We start from the raw sequence: 22096 nt of genomic DNA, 5'->3' as shown, positions 1-22096 counted from the left end.
TTTTGGTATACCGTAATTTTCGGTATAGTATCGATATATTTCAATACAGTAATGATATTAGTTTTCCTATACCGTAGTATACCGAATATTCGGTATTAAAATATACTCCATGAATTAGTAATTATTTAAAAACCAATAACCAGTGGCGGATCCAGGATCCTAAAATGGAAGGGGCGAAATAAAATTTTTGGAAGCTAACGAAGGGAAGAGGGGCGACGTCGGAAGCTATCGGAGGAGGGGACATTGGAAAAATCATGTCCGGTTCCATGGTAGCGGATCGCCGGGAGGGGCGGTGGCCCCCTCCTGCCCCCGGATCCGCCACTGCCAATAACCCTTCAATTAATTGATGCAACATTTAGCTGTATTTAATAAATCGATTTTAACAAATTCAAGTTAAAATATGAGTTACTAAAAAAAGCGATAATTGTGTATCGATGTCAAATTCGAAACGCAAGTTTTTCATGGGATGAGTCAAAGTCTTTTGGCATGCATTTGATTTGCATCGACATGGAAGCTTTTTTGATCCATTTAAGTAGTACTGATGTTGATTTATCATAATCGTGGCACATCTACGTCAAGAAAATAATAAAAATAATATGGACTATATAGTACTTTATTACTACATAATTATAGATGTCTAGATCGATTATGAGCGACTAGGGAGTGACAATGACTCATTATTCTATTACCAAAGTTAGTTTTTTTTTTGAGGTTGGTATACAAACTATAATCAACCCTCCATTCTTCTACTCGTTCAAGGCAGGATCATACGGTTGAGCAATCAAACGAAGGCTACTCTTTCTTGATACAGCAATGCCGTCGACCTCACTCATATCGAGATCATCGTGGCTCATTCCCGGAGGAAGCTCCCAGTCGAAGTGATAGAGCAGCTGCGCTAGAATGAACTCCACGTTGGCTATGCCAAATGTCATCCCGGGGCAGATCCTCTTCCCCGATCCAAATGGGATGTATTCGAAGTGACTCCCCAAGTAATCAATCGGATTTTCCTCGAACCTCTCTGGCTCGAACCTCTCTGCATCGTGCCAGTACTTTGGATCTCTCCCAATCGACCAAATGTTGACAATCACGTTGGCGTTGAGAGGTATGTCGCACCCGTCTACCTCAAACTCCTCCCTGCATGCTCTCGGGATTAGAGAAACCGGAGGGTGCAGCCTCAGCGTCTCGTTTATGACCATCTTGAGATACTTGAGTGTACGGATTTCAGACTCCTTGATCTCCTCCTTTCCTCTGAAAGCTTCCCTTATCTCGTGCTGTGCTTTTGCCATTGCGCGTGGGTTTTTCATTAGCTCAGCCATGGCCCAGTCGACTGTTGACGACGAAGACTCTGTCCCAGCAGCAAACATATCCTGCAAACGTTACGATAGCCGTTTTAGAGCAATTAAAAGGTGGAATAAACATTTTGGAGATGGTGGTGGCGAAAGAAACTCACGAAGATAACAGATTTGATGCTGTCGTTGGTTATGGGTAAGTCGAGTTTGCCACTTTTCTTCAACCGCAAAAGAACATCAACCAAATCTTCCGTACCTAGCTCCCCGTACCCCATCTTGGTCGAAGCAAGATTCCTTTCGTGCTCATCAATTACATCGTCCAGAATCTTGTCCAGTTTCCTCCGCAGCTTAAGCAGCTCGAATTTATTCCAAGTAAGGAAACCGAATAGTTTAAACGAGGGAAACAGATCAGCCAGGTCAAAGTGTCCCGCCAAGCAGATCGCTTTCTTGATCAACTTAATAGCCGCAGCTCTATCCATGGATGCATTTCCGAATGCAGCTCTGCACGTCATAGAGTTCATGAACAAGAAAATTTTCTCGGTCAGGTCAAATGGCGCCCCGCAAGTTGACTGAATCGACCCAATAAGAAGTGAAGCCTCATCCTTCCTGATATACTCGAACGAACACACATTCTTCGCGCTAAGCAGCTCCAAAATGCATATCTTGCGCATCTGCTTCCAGTAATCGCCGTAGGGGCTAAACACAATGTCACTATAGTTGTACCACATTATCTGTGTAGCCACGCTTTTCGGCCTATCTGCACACGCAGGGTCATGAGCTTTGAGCACCATCTTTGCAGCCTTGGCTGAAGACACGATGACTGTAGTAACTTCACCAAACTTGAGGTGCATTAGCGGCCCGTACTTGCTCGCCAGATTCCTCAGAGGGTGGTGATGCGGGAGTGGTCCTATGATGTGGTGCAGGTGTCCAATCACAGGCAGCTTCGGTGGGCCTGGTGGTAACCTCAGCCTCTTAAGAGGTTTCACTTTCTTCTTTCCCTCGATTATCCAGGAAAAGAGTCCAAACGAAAGGAGAAAAGCGAGGAAACTGAACGCAAACTGAACTGCTGTTTCCATTTCAGGCCGAACAATAGAGAGACAAAATAGCGGAGTCTTGCTGTTGCGTGAACTCTGTCCTGAAAGATTAGCTTTCGAATTCTCTGCTGTTGAGTTTGTGTACCTTCTGTTTCCTATTAGCTTGGGAATCTGTTTCTCTTGCTTTGAGTTTGAGTCAGAGAACGGGCAGCAACAGGCAACCAGTGATGTTGGATAACTGCAACGTTTAGTTACATTAGATCTCAGAGATAAAGATGGCCTATGGATCAAGATCATAGAATGCAACATGGAGTTATACACTTCACAGAATTTTTTCTATGTTTTATGTTTCAGTAGCTTGTTAGCATTGTTATAGTTCTTGTATGCTAAATTATTAATTATTGAAAGTCAAATTTTTGGGATTAGGCTTAGGCAGAGCTAGCATGCCTACTTCTACTACAAACTTAGATAACACATTAATGTTAGGACGGAAAATGTGCATATTCATTAAATACTAACATTATAGATAATTAGATATAGGGAAGAACATCATTGTTTAACTAAGCAAAAAAAGATGGCGTGAAATAAATATAAAAGTGATTAATATCAAAGTCATGAGATTGGTTACCTCCCAATGCAGGCAATGAAAACCTTGCTTCAATTAAAGCCGATCTTCTCGCCTTACTCAGCTTTCTCCATTGTATTACAACGCAGAGAACATCTGCAGCAACATCACATAGCCTGACAGTAGAAGAACTCCCGGTGGGATGGATTCTTCTTAAGCTTATCATTCAGGAGAATGTCGAAAGTGGTATCATCAGTGGCGAGACCACTATCAAGCATTTCATCATGCAACCGAAAAGCCTCTTGGAAATTACCTTCCTTGAAGTTTCGCCCAATAAGTGTATTATAAATAAGCGCATTAGGAGTGATACTCTTACTGAGCATCTCGTCAAGGACCTTGCGAGCATTTTCCAACTGTCCTTTATTGCAAAGACCGTGTATTAAAACAGAGTACGTGATGACATCTGGCATGATGTTCTTTGCAAGCATCTTCTGGTAGAAAACTGTTGCAAGCTCTATATTCCCAACTTTCAACAGCCCATCTATCAAAGTGGTGTAAGTTTTCAAATCACACCGAGTCCCTTCGCTCCTCATTCTTTTATACAAGTTAAGCGCTGAGTCCATATCATACAGGTTTCTGAAACCACCAATCATGGTGTTGTAAACAGCAGTCGTTGGAGATAAACCTGCTTCCATAAGTTCATCAAAAAGTTGAGATGCACACTTCATGTCATTTCTCTTGCAAAAGGCATCGATCAGAGTATTGTATGCAGTGACATCCATTGTAATTTTTTTGGCACGCATCTCATTCCACATGTTTAGTGCAAGATCCAGAGTCTGTCCTCTACAAAATCCATCAATCAGAGTGGTGTAGGTAACAACATTGGGCACTAGTCCGGATCTACACATCTCATCATAGACAGCTAAGGCCGAGTCAATAACACCTTCCTTGATAAAGCCATTAATAAGGCAATTGTAAGTCATGCAACCAGGCTTGAAACCCATCGACACATACTTTTCCATCAAGTCTTTTGCTACAGCGGTTTGGCCAGCTTTGCATAACCCATTGATGACCGTATGGAACGTGACATTAGTTGGAACAATCCCCGAGTTTATCATAAGGGCAAACAGTCCAATGGCCTTTTCAGTTTCACCCTTTCGAAAATGCCCATCAATCAATATACTATAAGTAACTACATTTGGTTTTAAGTTCGTTACAGACACTTCAGAAAGTAAGCCCAGTGCTACATCCATATTCCCTTTTCTGCAGTTCCCGAGAATCATATTATTGTAGGAAACAACCGTTGGTTCAACCCCCCGATCAATCATCTTATTCCACATCTCGTATGCATCATCTAATCTACCGTTTCCACAGAACCAGGATAGCATATCATTGTAAGTGAAAATATTAGCAACGCCATCCTTCACAGCAACATCAAATATTCCCATCGCCTCATCTAGCAATTGAATTCGCAAAAAACCTCTAATTATAGAATTCACAGTATACACAGTTGGTTGAATACCTGCAGATTTCATACGATGGTATAACTCTTTTGCCTTCTCCATATTCCCGTGAACACAGCATCCTTCTATTGTGACCGCATAGGTGACCTTGTTTGGAGCAAGTCCGTCTTCAACTATCTTATCAAACAACGCCAACGAGCTATTCAGATCACCCTGCTGATAATATCCCTTGATCAAGCTAGTTGCAACCACCAAATTCAACGAATGTCCACTGTTAATCATCTCTTCCTTCAGTCTTAACGCCCCTGTCATATTCCTTTGCTTTACACAAGTACAAATTGCAAGTGTAAACGTACCCTCCGGTGGAACCCAACCCCTATCCTTCATCTCACTCAACAAGCCAACTGCAACATCGCTCTTCAGCTTCATACAAGCAGCACGAACTGCACTAGAATAAACATGAGGTTCGATCTTAATCCCACTGTTCTTCGCCTCCAAAAAGTACTTCTCAGCCTCTTCCAACCTACCATCTCTCAGACTTGCACACATCATCATGTATACAGTATCACAATCATAACTAACACCCTTCGAAACTACGTCCTTAAACAAGCTGCGTGCATTGTCAATCATATTCACCCTTATCAAACATTTCAAGAAATTAATCAAAATAATGTGACAAGGCAATATCCTACGAGAAACTAATGCATAGAAACAATCTTCAGCATCCTTGTATCTCTGTGCTCTGACATATCCATTCAAGAAATAATCAAAAAGCCGCGGCTTTAACCAAAAACCATATCTTTCTGCACAATCAATCAAACAATCGACAGCCACAACACACGAAGGGGCAGAATCACGGCATACATAATCATGAATCAAGCTCCGAGCTGCAGTGTGATAATTAGGGAATCTTACAAGAATGTGAAGCAGCAGGAAAAACGAGTCCCCAGCTTGGAAGCCGCGCTGTTTCCCTGCCCAGTTGGCGTAGTCAAGAGCTCTCTGAGGGTCATTCTTGTGAGACAAGAGGGCGTCAACGGCATTTTTGTCGCTGAATTTTGGAAAAGTTTGAATTTTGGTTGTGGTTTGGGGTTCTGAAATTGAGCTCGATTCGACCCAGTTGGGAAGTGGTGTGGTTAGAGATGAGGATGATAATGATTTTGAAGGAATCGCTGAGAGGCGCAGTCGTGAAGATGGAAAGCGAATTAGAAATTTCATGGGCTTATGTGTGTTGTTGATTCTACTTCCAAAGAGAAAGAGATCCTGCTGATATGAATTAACCCCAAAAAAGAAAAATTTTGCTGCTCCAAATCCCTGTGAAGGAGAAACTGTCTGTAAATTCACGCTAAACCCCTAATCCCCAGAGAAGATGGAAGTGGTATGCACGCGCCCACTTACGATTAAAGTTTATTGCACACTAATTAAATTTTATTTTCTCGAAGCAAATGTCGTCGTATAAATATTATTTATGTGATTTACAAAAATTCTATTTTATCAAAAAAATTGGCAGCCACGGTCAAATATCACCAAAAATATTCAATTTGAAGTGGGTAAATTATTGTAAGAATTATACCCTCCGTTCACAAAGTTTGTCTCATTTTGATCGTTGCAGATTTTAAGAAATTGTTTGACTTTGTATTAAATGGAGGTGTGTAGTGAAATAAGGATCCCAGAAGAGATTAAATGGTGTATTTAATGTTAATTTTTGGAGAGATTTTAATTGGGACAAATTTTGCCGGATGGACGAAAAATGATAAAATGAGATAAACTTTATGGGACAGCAGTACAAAATTTGGTAAGCTTTAATAAGTACTCCCTCCGTCCCAGATAATTAGACCCAGTATTCCATTGCGGGACATCCCATATAATTTGTCCCATTTCACTTTTACCATTTTTTGTAGTGGACCCCATATTCCACTAACTCATTTCTACAAACATTTTATTATAAAACTAATATTTTAAAAGTAGGACTCACATCCCACCAACTTTTTCAATTCACTTTCCATTAGATTTCTTAAAATCCTTGCCGGGTCAAAGTGTCCCAAATTATCTAGGACGGATGGGGTATCAAATTTTTTAAAAATGGTCTATTATAGTATTATTTTAATAATTTCTTTCGACTATTGCGTTAAATTGGATATAAAAAAATTTATTTGTATAGTAGGAGTGCAGGAGTAGTAGATTGATGAATTTGTATCCGAAAAATAACGAATTCGAAATTAATTCTTAAAATAAATCAATAGTACTATGAATGCATGTACATGATCGAGGTCCTTGTCCGGCCGAAAATCCAATGCAACTTGTCGTCTCGTAACCATCGAATTAATCGAAACTCTTGTCATCTCATTACACTAACCAGTAACCACAACAAATTAAACCATGAATCAAGATCCATTACCTAACTTGAATCAAATTTAGCGATGGCAAGCCGAGTTCGAGAAACCATTGTGGAGTGCATGAGAGAAGCTCAATCCTCCGGCGCCGCCGACGAGGACCGGTGCCAGGCGCTGCAAACCCTGGCCACCATCACCAACATCAGCCCTCAAAATCGGAACCTGCTGGCTCAGATCGACGGCGCCATCGCTTCGCTTATCGGCCTCTCGAAATCCGCCGCCTCGCCTCAAAATGTCCAAACTCTGGCGCTCTCGGTGCTCTTCAACCTCTCGCTTAATCCCAACTTGAAGCAGTCTTTAGCTCAGAAGGACACCATTTTCCACCTCACTTCTCTCATCGACTCGCCGGAATCCGCCAAACTCGCCGCCTCCTACCTATGCAGCCTTGCCATGTTAGACAAGAATAAAGCCAAATTTGGCGTCGCCGGCACCGTTCAGGTCTGTATTAACCACTTTATCGCTAAGCTACGTTAATAATTCTATTGGTGTTTGGTAATTGGTAGTATTTGGATATTCATGAAATATAAATCAGATTTTTAAATGCTTCTGTTAATTTAATGATAAAATGTGAATAGAATGTGTTAGTTAAATAATTTAAAATTATGTTAAAATTTTAGAAGAAATAATAATATAGGATTTGTAGTTTTGGCTTTTGATATATGTAGTTCGTCATAGACAAGGTTTCTAATAGGATTGAGTTTCACTTTGAAAAGTATCTTAATTGGAGTTCACTGCAACCAGTAAGTCTAGTCTAGGCTTGCTTTATATCATCGAAGGGATGAGCCTAGGTCGTAGTGGGTTAGCTAGGTTAGTCTGGTCTAGTTGACAACTCTATTAGCTGGGTTTTGTGGGCATTCAAAATCACATGAGATATTTAATGAAGGAATATTTTTAGGATAAATTGCCAAATAAATCATGAAGGATAGTTGAATTTTTGTTCGTCCCACACTTTTCAAAATCAGAAAAATAAATGATGAAGTTTGAGATTTTCTCAATTATCTCAATCTTTTCTTTTTTTGGTGAATTATGTGCTGATGTGTGGACTATCTAAATTTTAAAATATATAGACAAAATATCCTTAGACATAACAATATCATCTAATTAAGTTTGAAATGACGTTTGGTTTGGTGTACGGAATTGAGTAAAAGGTAAAGATGAGATAAATATATATTGTGTTTTTAAAAGTATGTGTGGTACTCACAAATAATAATTTGACATATTTTGTGAATGACTATTTGACAATTTGCTCATAATTTTAGTTGTCTTTTAAAATTTGTTTATTATATTTGTGTTTTAGAATTTGAGTCTTCAGGTTCTAGTGAAGGCGATATCCGGGCCGTGCGGGCCGGCCACACACCACCTCCTCAGCTCTCTGGCGGAGCTGGTGCAGTTTCACGGCAATTGCACGCTCGCGGTGAGAGAGGGGGCGGTGCCGGCTCTGATGACGCTGGCGGAGAGCGGAGACGGGGAGGATCTAGCCGGAACTGCTCTAGCGATTCTCGGGCTTCTGGCCCGGTTCGAAGAAGGGCTGAGCGAGCTGAAGAAGACCGATAGGATCGTGGCCCGAATGCTGGGGATTTTGAAGAGCGGCTGCTTTCTTAGTAAAGAAGGGGCGGCTGAGATCCTTCTCAGGTTGTTTGACGACAGCGAAAAATGCTTCAGGGCCGCTGCCGAACTGCCGGAGTTTTCGTCGGCGCTGGCGGAGATTTCAGTGGGTGGTTCGGGCCGGGTCCGGGAGAAGGCCAGTTTGCTCATGAAAAAGGTCATGGATGCTAACCTCTATTGACCAATTAGCACCGCCGTAGCGACTATTTTTTCCTTTATAAGTTTCTAAAAGCTCTTTTTAAATAATTGCAATCTATAAATATGACTGTTTGGTTTGCAAGATTATATACTCAGAGTAAATATGTATTGGATTTAATTCATGAGATTGAATTTTTTTTAAGTTCGGCTCACTAAACCGTTTTTGGCCCCCAAACTATTAACGTGTGTATGTGTTTTTTTTAACGTGTGCATGATAATACTGTGTTATTTGAAATGTAATCGCCTTTGAAAAATAAAAACTTTTAAAGTTACACGGATTTTAATGCATAATATGTGACAAAGTAAGAGAAATAAAGAGAAAAATAGGTAAAGTAAGAAAGAAGAAGAGAAATGAATGGTGGGGTCTATTTCCTAAAATAAAAAGTTTAGCAAGTTCTATTTTTATACGACGAACTAAAATGAAAATAGTTTCTAGTTAGTATACAGTAATTGTTTACGTAACATATCATGAATGAATAAATGAAGGCCGCTTGTATTAAATTCTAGGGTGAATTTTAAATAATGAGTATAATAATGTGTTTTGGATCCTAATATTTTGGGTCACGGGCCATCATATCACTCACCCTCGGGGCCGGGCCTGTATCACAAAATTAACATGTACAATTGCAGCAAAAGGCAATGCCGTCGTCTTGGCGGCCCCGACACTCTAGTCCGACATTATGTGAAGGGGTTAAATCAGGGTATACAATAGCCCATTAAAGGGAGGTCTTAACTCACCGGCTGTCAGAAGCCCATCTCCCAAAATTAACATGTACAATAATAAGTTAGAATGGAGTTCCCACTGATAATTCCTAAATTTTACATAATGGAGTACTCTATTGTTTAGTCCATCTCAAACCCTTGCTAGAATTTTGGGATGGAGTGAAAAAACACAAACAATGATGATCATCATATACTGGTATGCAAACACATGCTAAAGCACATCTAGTACATGACTAAGTCATCTTCCAAGTTACAATAACATACTAGTATAAAGAGTTAGGCCTGAACAAGACAACCATCACACACACACACACATTTAGACAACCAACAAATTAACACATTACATTACAATCTTCCACAAACACCAACTAAATCCCCAAGTTGTGCAGTTATTTATAAATTTGTTGGAAGCCCTTAGAAACGCTCCTGCAGATTAGGCTGCATTGGCTGCACGCGGAAGGCAAATGGCATCTGCTGCTGTGCTTCATAGTCCCCAACTTGATGATCGTACACGCCCTGCGCCTCCATCACGTTATCGTCCATCGGATCCAGATGCATCTGCCGCTGGCCATCACATAATCCAACATTTTCTCAATTAAATAAATGCCAATTTCAAATATATATGTTATAGAATGAAAAATGATTAGAGTAAAAATAAGCTTACAAGCTTGAATAGAAGGTTCTGATTCTCCTCCTCCATCATTTCATTCTGGAATTATTTTTAATAGTCCAACATTAGTATATTGAATAGCAATTGCATAACATGTGTGTGTGTGTGTGTGTTTTGTGTGTAGAAAGAAAAATCATCCAATTTCAATTATTTTTATACATGTTTCCTCATCATCCGCACGAACTCCATCTGTCACCATAAAAAAGAATAACGTAAATGAGAAAGAAAATAAGGAGATTTTAGATTCATGATCATTTAGATGATATTCAATACAATTACACACACATAATCATTAGGACCTGTTTGGATTTGAGAGTTGTAATTCCGTTTTCGAGGGCTTCCTCCAACACCATGAGCTCCTTGTAACTCAAATTAGATATATCTTCTCCTTTCAGGTGCCTAATAAAAATCAAAATATTAAGAGACATAAATGGGAAGATGTTAAATTTCAAGATAGAAAAATGGAGGAAATCATAAAACCTCAATTGAATCTGCATGCTGTCATTCTCTTTCTTGATTCGGTTGATTTCATTGTCCAAGTGCTGTTTTTTTTTTTTTGAAATTATTGTTAGATATATGGGGTATTAAATAAATAAACCTACTGTGCAGATTAAGCTAATGATTTAATCAATAAAAAAAATTTGAAATCTTGATTAGAACCAACAGGCCAAGAAGGAAATCATCAGGTACAAAAAGGGAGCCCTACAACTGGATCCATTTAAGGGTACACAAATACATAAGTTTCTTCCCTTTCTTGTGCTAAGAAACTGCAGTAGCATTCATAATTTTTGCAACCAAAGGAAAGACATTTTTTATACCAGATCTGTTTCCAGATGTAACAGTTTTTGGAGTTCTTGACATGGAAAAGTGCTAAAATAGTAGCTATAGGAGAAGGAGCAAGGTCCAAGGATAGATCCAGAGAAGGAAATCTTCAAACTATATAAAAATCTTCCACAAAATTCAATCTTTGACACATATTACTAACTTTCAACAAAAACCCATGTTGTTTTTGGCAAATTCTCGAATTCTAGGGCTGAATTTTATTTTATGATATTTCACACACACACACACACACAGATAATGAATACCTCATGTTTTGCATCCCAGAGCCTCTTTCCAGAGAGTTTGTGGTACTGATCCAACATGTCAACCAGTCTTTAAAAAGAAAACATCCGGAATTAGGTAATGAAAAATCAAGAAACTAAAAACACACACACACATACGTAGTAGAAGGGGTGCAGAAGTCGTGCATCTTGCCGGAGTTGGCAAAGATGATGACAGAAACATGAGCATCGCACAAAACGCTGATCTCCTTTGCTTTTTTCATGATCCCATTTCTTCTTTTGGAGTAGGTGACCTGCCGGTTGCTTGAGTTTTCAATCCTCTTGATCTCAATCTTACCTCTTCCCATCTGCAAAGATCACTTTTTTAATTTCCCCTTTCTTTCTCTCTCTAGTTTTAAGATTGAAGAAGAAGAAGAAGAAAAGAGGAGAAATTGATGGTGTTTTCCCTTTGTAGGAGTGAAGGACAAGAAGCTTTCGAAAAACTCAGCAAAAGACAGCCGTTTAAGGAATTATGGTCTATTGATAAAGCCAACCCAACTGTTCAAATCAGTAATAAATTAAGAAGAAAGATAAAAAATAGATGAAATATTTTGATATTAGTATTATTATTCATTTATTCTCTTAGTTGGACCTTGTTATCTATTGGTCTCTCTACGTTCTTCCGATTCAAGGGATGAAACTCAGCATTTTATTCAGTTTTGTAGATAGGATTAGACGATTAGTAGGTTTCTTGAAATTAGGGTTTTCATGTTTCTTGAATTGAAAATCTTTACCATCAAATCAAAATCAAAATGTTGGTCAGAAAAGAAAATGGCTATGGATGGAAATGTGATGGGCTATGGAGCTCTATAAGATGTGAGATGGGACATGAAGGTATTTTCAATCCGGTTAATTTTAAATCTCAAGTGTGCAACTTTAGGGAAGATTTTAGTCAAAATGTCTTAGTCTATGCAATTCGATATTCTTGGCAACTCAGTAAAATCAATATGTGCATTATCTACCTATATATCATTCCTACATAGGTGCACACGTAGGAGTGTTAACTAAGCGTTGTCGTTCTCGTTAACTAATTAATGAACTTAACGCTTTGAGCTTGATTAATTAGTTGGTTAGCCATTGTTGCAAATGACGAGTAGAAATTGGTCACCCACCCCTCAACAGATCTTATTAAATCTTATTTCAAATCGACTCAATAATAATTTTGTCTCATTTATATAATTGTGGATAACCCTATTAATAATATGATATCAAAGTGGGTGCAAGTGATGATGGTGGATCTTTTTAATTACCTCTTATATATTGTCTTGTCTGCCTTGTGTGTTAAATTCCCTAAATTACGTCCCACATCGACTTGGTGATGATCCAATTTAATCTATATAAGTGTGGATAACCCTCGTGATGGAAGTCCGATGTGTCATTCCGGCCCACAAGTGAGGGGGCGTGTTAAAATTCTAATATCTTGTCCCACATCGGCTTGATGATGATCCTATCTCTTCTATATAAGGATGGATAACCCTCCCCCTTATGAGATCTTTTAAGGGGTGAGTGGCCCATTTCTAACATTGTGTATGGAAGTCCGATGGCCCACACTTGCTGAAGCGTGTTAAAATTATCTTAAATCTTATGTTAGATCGACTTAGTTCGATGGGTTGACAATTGAAATTAAATATACAAATATAACAATCTCACATTGGTAACTCAATTGAAATTAGTATATAAGTCTGCTTCTCCTACTGACGGTCATTTCAGCCCACATACACACTTAAGGAAGAGTCGAGCTTCAGTAAGGTAGTACAACATGCTTATTGTTACTTGTTAGACCGTATAACGGTATAAGCGTTAATTAAGTTGGTTTATACAAATTGTTTAAACTCAATTAAGGTCGTGAAGATCAAAAATGTTTGTAAACAAACTCGGCCCCAATCAACAATAAACAATCAAAATTTGTTCTATCTAGGAGTGGATTTATTTTGTTATATAATAGAACCTAATGAAATTAAACTTAATTGTGAATGGTATATGTACATAAATTCCAAAAAGCTTCAATTTATTTGTACTCCATATGATTTCCAGCCTCTAGAAAAAAAAATTTGTATTTTAATACTCCCTCCGTCCCGGCTAAGAAGACACATTTCTTAGCCGGCTTGGGATTTTAGGAGTTATTGGTTAATGTATTTAATTTGAGAGAGAAAATGAGCGTGTAAGTATTAAAATAGAGAGAGAAAGAAAGGTGAATATTTAAATAGGAGTGTATTAATTGGAGAGAGAAAATTACCAAAAAAAAAAAATGTGTCATCTTAATTGGAACACAATAGAAAGAAAAACGTGTTTTTTTAAGTGGGGTAGGTCAGGTGTCCTGATTTGGAGATACATATATGAGGTTTCACGTCTCATATTGCGCTTACTTTCTAACCCAAATTAGAAAATAAAAATTAAAATCATTGATGATTGATTCGTCTATATATACTTGAATAAGGGTGTATTCAATAACATATTTATTTCATATAAAGCGATCAATCATGTTATTAGTACTTTACATCCTAATTCCTATGCATTTCGATATATATAATGTGGACATGTTCCAATCTATAAAAACGGCCGCAATCCAGTCTCATATCAATTCTTAATTCATATTACTACGATTCAATTATTTGTTATCCATTCCATTTAAATCTTAAATTATATCACAACATCTCCAGCTTCAACTTATATCTCAAATCATGCTACAGTTTAAATTTTATTTTAACATTTTTTAGTTTCACAAATTCCACGTATATTTTAATTTTTATTATTTAGATTATAAATAAATTACATGAATTAGATATCGATAAATTACATAATTTAAATTATTTTTAAATTAAACTATATATTAATGACAAATTAAACTTCCTGAAATTAAATAATATACGATACATTTCTAAATTTAGAAACGAAGATCGAATTGAGATTGTTTGGAATATGCTTGGTGTTGTATTTATAGATGACAAAATAAAATAAGTAAATATTAAAACTAACTTTTTTAAGTACTAGTAATAAACAAGGAAAAAAAGGTTGTGGTGCATGTCTGCACTCCGCAACACAGTCGCTGCTAGGGCCGAACCGCATCTCGCACCCATTTGCCCACCTCCACTATTGTCTGGGACAATGCCTCGCTAGTCGCTCCCCCTCTTCACCGCAACACGTCGGGATCAGACTGCATCGCAAATTCCGCGAATGATGGTCCCATTTCGGTATGCATTAACGATGTTCTTTCTGCTGGTGGATTATTTTGTTATGTATATGTCTTATATTAATATAAAGTTTTATTAAATAAACAATATATTAATTTTAAACACTGCAAAATAACATTGCAAATTTTAAAAAAAGTATATAGCAACATTTATGTTTAATTATTCTTTTTGAAATGACATTTAATATTATTGTTAAATGAAAATTGCATCTACATACTTAAAATATGAGTTCAGAAATTTCATACATTAAGAACAATCATATTTGATAGTATTTCACATTTTATTATTGAGATAATAACAAAGTTATACTTTGTCACTCTTGCATATTTGCAATTCCCATATTACTTAGTGTAAGTAATACTGATGGAAAGAACTTTGCACTATTAATTCGTTACTTTTTAAACTTTTTGTACTATTTTTTTAAGCTTGGAGGCTATATTTCGTTACACTAGTTGATGTAATTACAGATTTAATTTTCTCAATAAGCTGTTTAACATATTATACAAATTTTATTACCTATTGTACTTATTTTCACGTACTTATATTAATTTACGAACATTTATGAAGTGATACTTTATATTTTAATCATGCGTTTACATTAATATATAGCAGTCACATTTTATCTGTCTTGAATGATATTTATAGTATTAAATGTGATTTGGTGAAAAGGTTTCTTGGATCATTAAATGGCGAAAATAATTGTTAGTGTAGATATACAATGGTAGATTAGTTTGTTTTCAAGAGATGCGAATTATTTCATCAAAAAATGAGTTGTTAATAATAATAGTTATTTGGAAAATGATTATAATACTCTTATTTTATTTTCCATATATTTTTTATTTTTGACTAATTTACCTTTAAATCTTTTCTAGGGAGATAAGTAAAAAATTAATAGAAGAACTTGAATGTTGGAAGAAATGTGAGACTGACAATAAAAGATTTAATGACGTAATAAGGTTATTACTCCTATTTAAATGCTTGAAACGAGATAAAAATTAGTCCAAATGAATAAAGTAGGAGTACAAATTAAAAGGCTATGAAAGAAGAAACAAGTGAGATTAATGACGTTTTTGTAATATTATAGTCTTAAATGGTAAATATCTACACATAAAAAAACTACAAATTTTTTTAAATTAATAAAAAATAAAATAAAATATTGAAGAAAATTATAAATCAATCTCTATCAGCAAACTCTCAATCTCCCATATAACCATTCTCAAAATAGAAATTTGACAGTAAATTTAAGGCCAGTAACAAAAATAATACTTCTACATGTATATATTTACAATGTGAAACACAACAAGGGTGCCATTGTTGTATCTTCCGAATAAAATTTGCAAAGACTCTGCTGACTTTTCCACATAACTCCAGAGGTGGCATCAACCAAGCTCATGCTACCAGGTTTTGGAGAGAGAGGCCGCCAAAGTTCAACTTCGAGAAGTGGGTCGATGATTATGGGCTGCATTGATCGTATGGATAATAATTGGAAACGCTGTTTATATTACTTTTAACACCATGTTTTTTTGGATAGCTCATTTTGGTAGGAAAAAAAGATAACTTGTTGCTTGGTCTGTTTTGAACCATACATAGTATGCGGAACATCTTGCGAACAGAAGCATATTTTGGTACTAGTGTCTGATGTCGTAAACACAACACATATAATGGATGTAAAGAACCGAGTAAAATGTTCTTATGTGTAATGTACAAAATGTTTCTAATAATGAACTGTAATGTACAACTTCGTTACTAATAATGTAAATTAACAAACTAATAATGGATGAAATTAATCGAATAATGGACAAAATGTGTTTATTAATGATGAACTGACCCGAAAATATAATCCACAACAACTTAAGTCATTGCGTACAATAATGTACATCTTCATGAATAATAATGTACATTAACAGTGTAATAATGCAATGTTCTTATGTGTAATGTACAAAATGTTTCTAATAATGAACTGTAGTCGAATTAAGTTAACTGCTTGTAAACAACAATGTACGACTTCGTTACTAATAATGTACAGTAACAGACTAAAAATGCAAAATTAATATGCATAAATTGTTGATAGTTGTATGATTAATAACACTAGGATAACGAAATGAATACTAAGACTTAACCGAAAACGAAAACTAATAATGATTTTAGGTACAAAATACATCAACATTTCCTCTTGCCCTTACGAAGTTCTTTCTCCTTCACCATCTCCAACAGCGCGGGCATATACATCATAAAGCGCGAAACCAAAATCTACTGATTGGAACTTCTGACCAACGACGGGCATATACATCTGCTTCGCCATCTCCAACAGCGCGGGCATATACATCTGCTTTTCATTATATGATATAAATCGTACATTACATATTAGCAAAAATGCATTATACACTACTATTCGTACATTATATAAATCGAGAATTACAACACAACAGCCACCACCGACTGCTAAACCCTAATACATGAGACTTGTCGCCTAAGCAAAATACTAAACCCTAGCCACCAACGACTGCTAAACCCTAGTGGATTAAATTAAACTAGCCACCTACATTCAAACCCAAGTATTGCACAAAACCCTAAGATTGTATAACACATAAACAAAAATAGTTTAAATAAAATGGTCATAACATACAAACATCAGATTAATGGAGAATGTCATCAGATTAATAATGAACATGTCAAGTACATAAATTACCTTCTTCTATTGTTGAAGAAAACGTCAAGGAATCGCGACTTCTCCAATAAAACGGAATTTGTAAAAGGATGAAAAAAACGATAAAAATTTGGATTTAAGAAGAAGTAGAAACCGTATGTTCTTCAATGGAGAATATTAGGAGAAGAAAAGATAGAAGAGAAGAAAGATTAATTGTATCGTAGAAAATAAACGCTGAAATCTTTGATGGAGAAAATCAAGCTACTTACCATAACTAAATCAAATGTGTATGACAAGAAGGCCCTTTTAGATTTTTATGATGAATAAAATTTAATTAATCAGGGTCTATTTTGGGCCATTAGATCTTTAAATTGAATGGCCAAGATTAAAAAGGAGAATAGAACAAAAGATGTAAAAAGGATATGAATACATCCCTATATATATATATATATATGGGTTTTGATCTATGAAGACCAGATTTAAATACAGAAACGCAGAACGCGGTCATACGTAGGGCATTTTTAGGTCATAGTTACTTTATTTTTAGGTCATGCTAATAAAGCATGACCTAAAATGATCTTAACATGACATAAACCCAAATCTTATAATATGACCTAAAACTGCTTAATTATGACCTTCCGTATTTTTGGTTAATTATTGACCATTAGATCATCTAATCCTAGGGCTAAGATTTGGGCTGCATTTTTGGATTTAAACACATACTTATTTTGATCATCTCCCTATATATATATATATATATATATATATATATATATATATATATATCTATATAGAGTCCCATTATCCACAAATCCACTCTTAAAGACCGAACCACCGAACCCTACCAAATTAGGGCTTTTAGATCTAGTTTTTTATGGATAAGATAATATATATATATATATATATATATATATATATATATATAGTCCCATTATCCACAAACCCACTATTAAAGACTGAACCACCGAACCATACCAAATTAAGGCTTTTAGATCTAGTTTTATGAGATTCACAAATTTATAAATCACCGAACCACCGAACCACCGAACCATACCTAATTTGGTATGGTTCGGTCTTTAAGAGTGAGTTTGTGGATAATGGGTCTCTCTCTCTCTCTCTCTCTCTATATATATATATATATATATATAGGGGTGCGATCATATCATAACTCATAGTAAAAATATCATTTTTACTAAAAATGATATTTATACACGATAAAATGATATTTTTTCAGCATGCATAAAATGATACTTTTATTCCATAAAATGATATTTTTCGTCCATAAAATGAGGGTTATTAGGTTATTACCATAAATATTAGTTATGATATGATCACATCCCTATATATATATATATATGTCCCTTCCCTTGTTTCAAATCTCTTAGCAGAGGCGATGAATGGCAAGAACACGCAGCTCATGCTCGGATCAATAACTCGTACAGGTTACTATTATTGTCGCCTTGTACGCGTTTCAACATTTCAAAACTCCTCCGACTGCCAAGAAAATCAATCCGTCTGAATTCTACATAACCGCGCTCTGCTGTTTCCTTGCTCGAGTAGATGGACCTAAGTCGGTCAGCGTGTCTCGAGTCTGTGTAGATGGCAAGTTCTATTTCCTCACTAGACATATTCTCCTAAGGATCAATTGATATATAGTCAAATCCTTGCATTTTGCCACACCACCGAATCATAAGATACCAAGAAAAATCATACCTGGTAAAATGCATAGATATAATCCAACACCTGCATACATGTAAACCCTTTGTTGCTGAAGAATGTCCTTGCACAAGGTCCCATCTCAGAGAACCGGTCGACAGGGAACATGATCGTGAGGAAACGTCCTTTTAGTATTAACTCGGACTTCACGCTGCAATTGACATGTGTAAGAAAACATTCTTCGTTGTAATAATACATAGTTTCAAGGTTCATATAAGGGGAGTTTTTAGCTAACCTTTCTGTGAGGGGTCGAGACAAGTTCACAAACGAAGCCTCGGATTTTTTTTCTATCACAACAATGTGAATTAATTAACGAACAAACGCCAAAGAACACGGGTGGCTGGTCTTCAACGCCATTCTCGACATTTGAGGACTCTGTATTAATGGAAGCAGTTAAGGTTGGCTCAGATATCGACCAGCATATCGAATCCAAAAGACTGCCTGGCGTTATCGGGCGTATTGGAGTTTGACATGTCCGCGATCATCATTCCAGCAGCAAGTCATCACCAGATTAACATATCCTTTTTCTATCACAACAATGTGAATTAATTAACGAACAAACGCCAACCTGCATTTGATGGTTCTGACACTTTCTGAGACCATCTTTGGCTAGGCTCACCTTCATTCGCCTCTCTTCATAACTGGTTTTTTCGGCAGAACAAGTCACCCTAGTCGCGCCCTGAAAAGAATGCAAGTGAAGACTCAATGCGGAAGGAATAAAAAATATATTCAAAAGAGATAATTTGGAGATTGTATTCCATAAAATACAGATACAGTAGAGGCATTTAGAATACTCAATATATACCTCATGGGAAACACCGTGCCTGGAGTTATCATCTCTAACTCCAGTAAACCTGGCTAGATCGGCCGATTAATGGACGAGTCTGTGAAGATATTTTTCTTTTGCAGACTTTAGAACCCATAGCGGCTGAGGGGGAGAAAAAAATGGCATCGTGAGTGCTGCGATATACTACCAAATTTCACTGGTTAGAATCGAGTGAATTCACACAAATTCTGCGTGACAAACGGACATAGAGAAGAGAACTTACTGTTACAACATTGGTCTGAGTGTCGCATATATTTTTGTATAGAATGTCCTTCGCAAACTACATAAGTAGCATTGCAGCCAACAAACCATTGATCTAGTAAGATAGCACCTTCAGCAGAGAGAGCCTCAGAAACCTACGAATATACATTTGATGCAGTTTTCTCAAAATGCGATAAAAACCAGCTCAAACAAGGAGAAGAAACAGAGACAATATACTCAACAATGTGAGCCTACCTTACTGAGAAGTTCTGCTGGTACATCTACATCAACGTAAAAGGTTTGACCGGAAAAGGATGACGAAGTAGAGTGTCTTTTTCTCTCCCTCTCTGAAAACTGGGAACCAGGAGCTCCACAGAGGTCGGATTGTTTAGTATGCTTCAGTAAACCAGAAGGCAGACACGAATTTTCTGCACCAGAGCTTTGATCAAGCCGTTTGAAGTCGATAATTGCTAAACCATCATCTCCAATGCTATTAACACTGTACAGTGTTTCTTTCAGCCTAACTGAAATGAAACCAGTGATTATCACCCATTGTAGCTCAAACAGAATGCATGTATAGAGAATATTACAAAATGCTGAAATTTTATTATGTAAAAGACAGATAAATGGAAACATTACCATTCCTCTTGACACTATCCACAAACCACCCAATTGTTACCAGGAGTAAACCCTTAGTAGTTCCGTGTTGCATAGCGTGCTCAAACTTACATCCATGAAAGCTGTAATAAATGTTTTAAGTGTAACAGTTTACCACAAGGTAGTTTGATGTGAGATTCACAAAAATCAATATATTGTTTCTATCTCATTATTAGTCAAAGATGAATCGGATGATATAAGATCGTTACTGAACCTAAATACTAATACGTGCACTAAGAGAGGATATCTGAACCACCAAGTGAGTGCAGCGAGGATGGAGATGAGGACTATAGTGACCTCCCAATCTCTCTGTTGCTTCCTTCACCTGCTTCCTTGTTTCTACACATCAAAACAAAAAATGAGATGATAAAATCTGTACTGAATTATCTACAAAACATAAGTACTTCTTCACAATGGGGGCACACTGTAGATCCATAATGTAAAACCTGGTTATGTTTAGTTTAGAAGCTCCACGCTCTGTCTCTGGTAACTACCCTTTATATGCCACCACATTCAGATTACACCATTATCATAGACATCTCAGTAAGTTAGATTACTATAAATGTTGTACAATAATTGACACCGAATAACGAAACAGCATGATTCATCAGAGCAAACATAGCAAACTAATCACAGCAAAACCAAGCTTGAATAACCATCACTTTCAACTAAAGGGATTGAACTAGCCACTTGCTTCTTCTTTATAGAAAGCTAAACTTCCAGAATAGCAAACATAATGTACCATCATAGACATTACATGCTACAAAACTAAGCACCAGCAATCACAATACTGACACAATATGCATATGAAGTGCAGCATTAAATACATTTAGCATTGTGCAATACCTTTAGAGAGCCCCGTCACGCAAATGACAAGGCCGGAGAAAGGACCTTTCCTTTTCACAGTTTTAACCGGACTTTCAGACGGAGGCTCCAAAGAAAATGTGGGGATTCCTCTGAATGAGGAAGAAAAATCCATGAACAGCCTCGAACACCCCTTAGCATCAATCACCTCCACCCTCCCTCCCCCAATTCCACCACCCATGTTTTTCTAAATCATTCAATCAACTAACGCAATACACCTCTATAATCACAACTTATCTTTTCATATGAAGCTCAACACAAATTCAGCTTAATGCATTAAAAGGAGGGAAATTTAAAGAATACATATCAGCATTTATCATAAATGGAGGGGGGTTTTATACAAAAAGAGGATCAATGCATCTTAATTTTCACACAGGCGATGCTTAAAAAAAATCAATCTTTTTTCAAGTAAAAGAGAGAAAGGCAAAGCATGAGGCAATAGAAAACCAGAAACATTTACTTTCACAAACGCATGGAATGATATGGAGTGAAATAAAGAGTTAAAGCAGAAACTTTCTTGAAAATGTGATTATGTGCTCAGCTCCACTTCTCTTTTCCTTTTACTTCCATCACCTTTTTCAGAAGGTTCAACAAAGTGGGAATTGGCGTGATCCCTAAAAATCACTTTGATTTCAACTGTTTGCTTAAATCTTCAACCAACTTTGGCTATGTGATTTTACTACCGTAACTACTCCCTCGTTCTACAGTAATACAATATTTCATTTTCTGCCCTCTTTTAAAAAAATAATATTAAATAGTTAAAGTGGAGAGAAAGTAAAAAAAAAAAAAAAATAATATAGAGAAAAAATAGAGTACATTGACAAATAAATAAATACTAAGTACTAATTAGGAGTATTAAAAAGGAAAGGAATTGATTTTCCAAGGAAAATTCAATGTATTGGTCCCCATAATAATGATTTAATTTGTGAACTTTTATTGGTATTGCAATTCTAT

General features: G+C 36.5%; 5 protein-coding genes across 6 annotated transcripts; all 5 read right to left on the bottom strand.

The window, feature by feature from the left end:
* Positions 1-574: 574 nt before the first annotated feature.
* LOC125214595 (premnaspirodiene oxygenase-like) lies at positions 575-2536 on the bottom strand. Its single transcript, XM_048115684.1, has 2 exons — positions 1451-2536; positions 575-1367 (listed from the first exon to the last, which is right to left on the bottom strand). Exons 1-2 carry the CDS (start codon positions 2363-2365, stop codon positions 747-749), a joined length of 1536 nt encoding a protein of 511 aa, XP_047971641.1. The 5' UTR covers positions 2366-2536; the 3' UTR covers positions 575-746.
* On the bottom strand, positions 2426-5713 carry LOC125214592 (pentatricopeptide repeat-containing protein At3g54980, mitochondrial-like). Its single transcript, XM_048115682.1, has 2 exons — positions 2952-5713; positions 2426-2561 (listed from the first exon to the last, which is right to left on the bottom strand). The coding sequence occupies exon 1, from the start codon at positions 5564-5566 to the stop codon at positions 3056-3058; it is 2511 nt and encodes an 836-aa protein (XP_047971639.1). The 5' UTR covers positions 5567-5713; the 3' UTR covers positions 2426-2561; positions 2952-3055.
* Positions 5714-9427: 3714 nt separating this feature from the next.
* Positions 9428-11462, bottom strand: LOC125216421 (floral homeotic protein GLOBOSA-like). 2 transcript variants are annotated; one of them, XM_048118129.1, is made up of 7 exons: positions 11161-11462; positions 11026-11092; positions 10418-10479; positions 10237-10336; positions 10097-10126; positions 9932-9976; positions 9428-9825 (listed from the first exon to the last, which is right to left on the bottom strand). In XM_048118129.1, exons 1-7 carry the CDS (start codon positions 11346-11348, stop codon positions 9682-9684), a joined length of 636 nt encoding a protein of 211 aa, XP_047974086.1. In that variant the 5' UTR covers positions 11349-11462; the 3' UTR covers positions 9428-9681. The 2 variants fall into 2 exon arrangements, with proteins under 2 accessions (XP_047974086.1, XP_047974085.1); XM_048118128.1 differs by having other exon boundaries at positions 9428-9831; positions 11161-11457.
* A 6681-nt stretch (positions 11463-18143) lies between these two features.
* LOC125210178 lies at positions 18144-21580 on the bottom strand. Its single transcript, XM_048109750.1, has 9 exons — positions 21125-21580; positions 20497-20617; positions 20261-20361; positions 19877-20145; positions 19705-19776; positions 19163-19273; positions 18830-18900; positions 18592-18745; positions 18144-18512 (listed from the first exon to the last, which is right to left on the bottom strand). Exons 1-9 carry the CDS (start codon positions 21321-21323, stop codon positions 18294-18296), a joined length of 1317 nt encoding a protein of 438 aa, XP_047965707.1. The 5' UTR covers positions 21324-21580; the 3' UTR covers positions 18144-18293.
* LOC125216187 lies at positions 19214-20582 on the bottom strand. The gene is made up of 6 exons (XM_048117844.1): positions 20493-20582; positions 20261-20361; positions 19877-20145; positions 19644-19776; positions 19400-19564; positions 19214-19273 (listed from the first exon to the last, which is right to left on the bottom strand). The coding sequence occupies exons 2-5, from the start codon at positions 20331-20333 to the stop codon at positions 19434-19436; spliced, it is 606 nt and encodes a 201-aa protein (XP_047973801.1). The 5' UTR covers positions 20334-20361; positions 20493-20582; the 3' UTR covers positions 19214-19273; positions 19400-19433.
* Positions 21581-22096: the final 516 nt, after the last annotated feature.

The sequence above is a fragment of the Salvia hispanica genome, chromosome 3 (genome assembly GCF_023119035.1).
Source record: "Salvia hispanica cultivar TCC Black 2014 chromosome 3, UniMelb_Shisp_WGS_1.0, whole genome shotgun sequence".
Taxonomy (NCBI): domain Eukaryota; kingdom Viridiplantae; phylum Streptophyta; class Magnoliopsida; order Lamiales; family Lamiaceae; genus Salvia; species Salvia hispanica.
The sequence above is the reverse complement of the archived record's forward strand: the minus strand, read 5'-3'. Positions and strand labels throughout refer to the sequence as shown.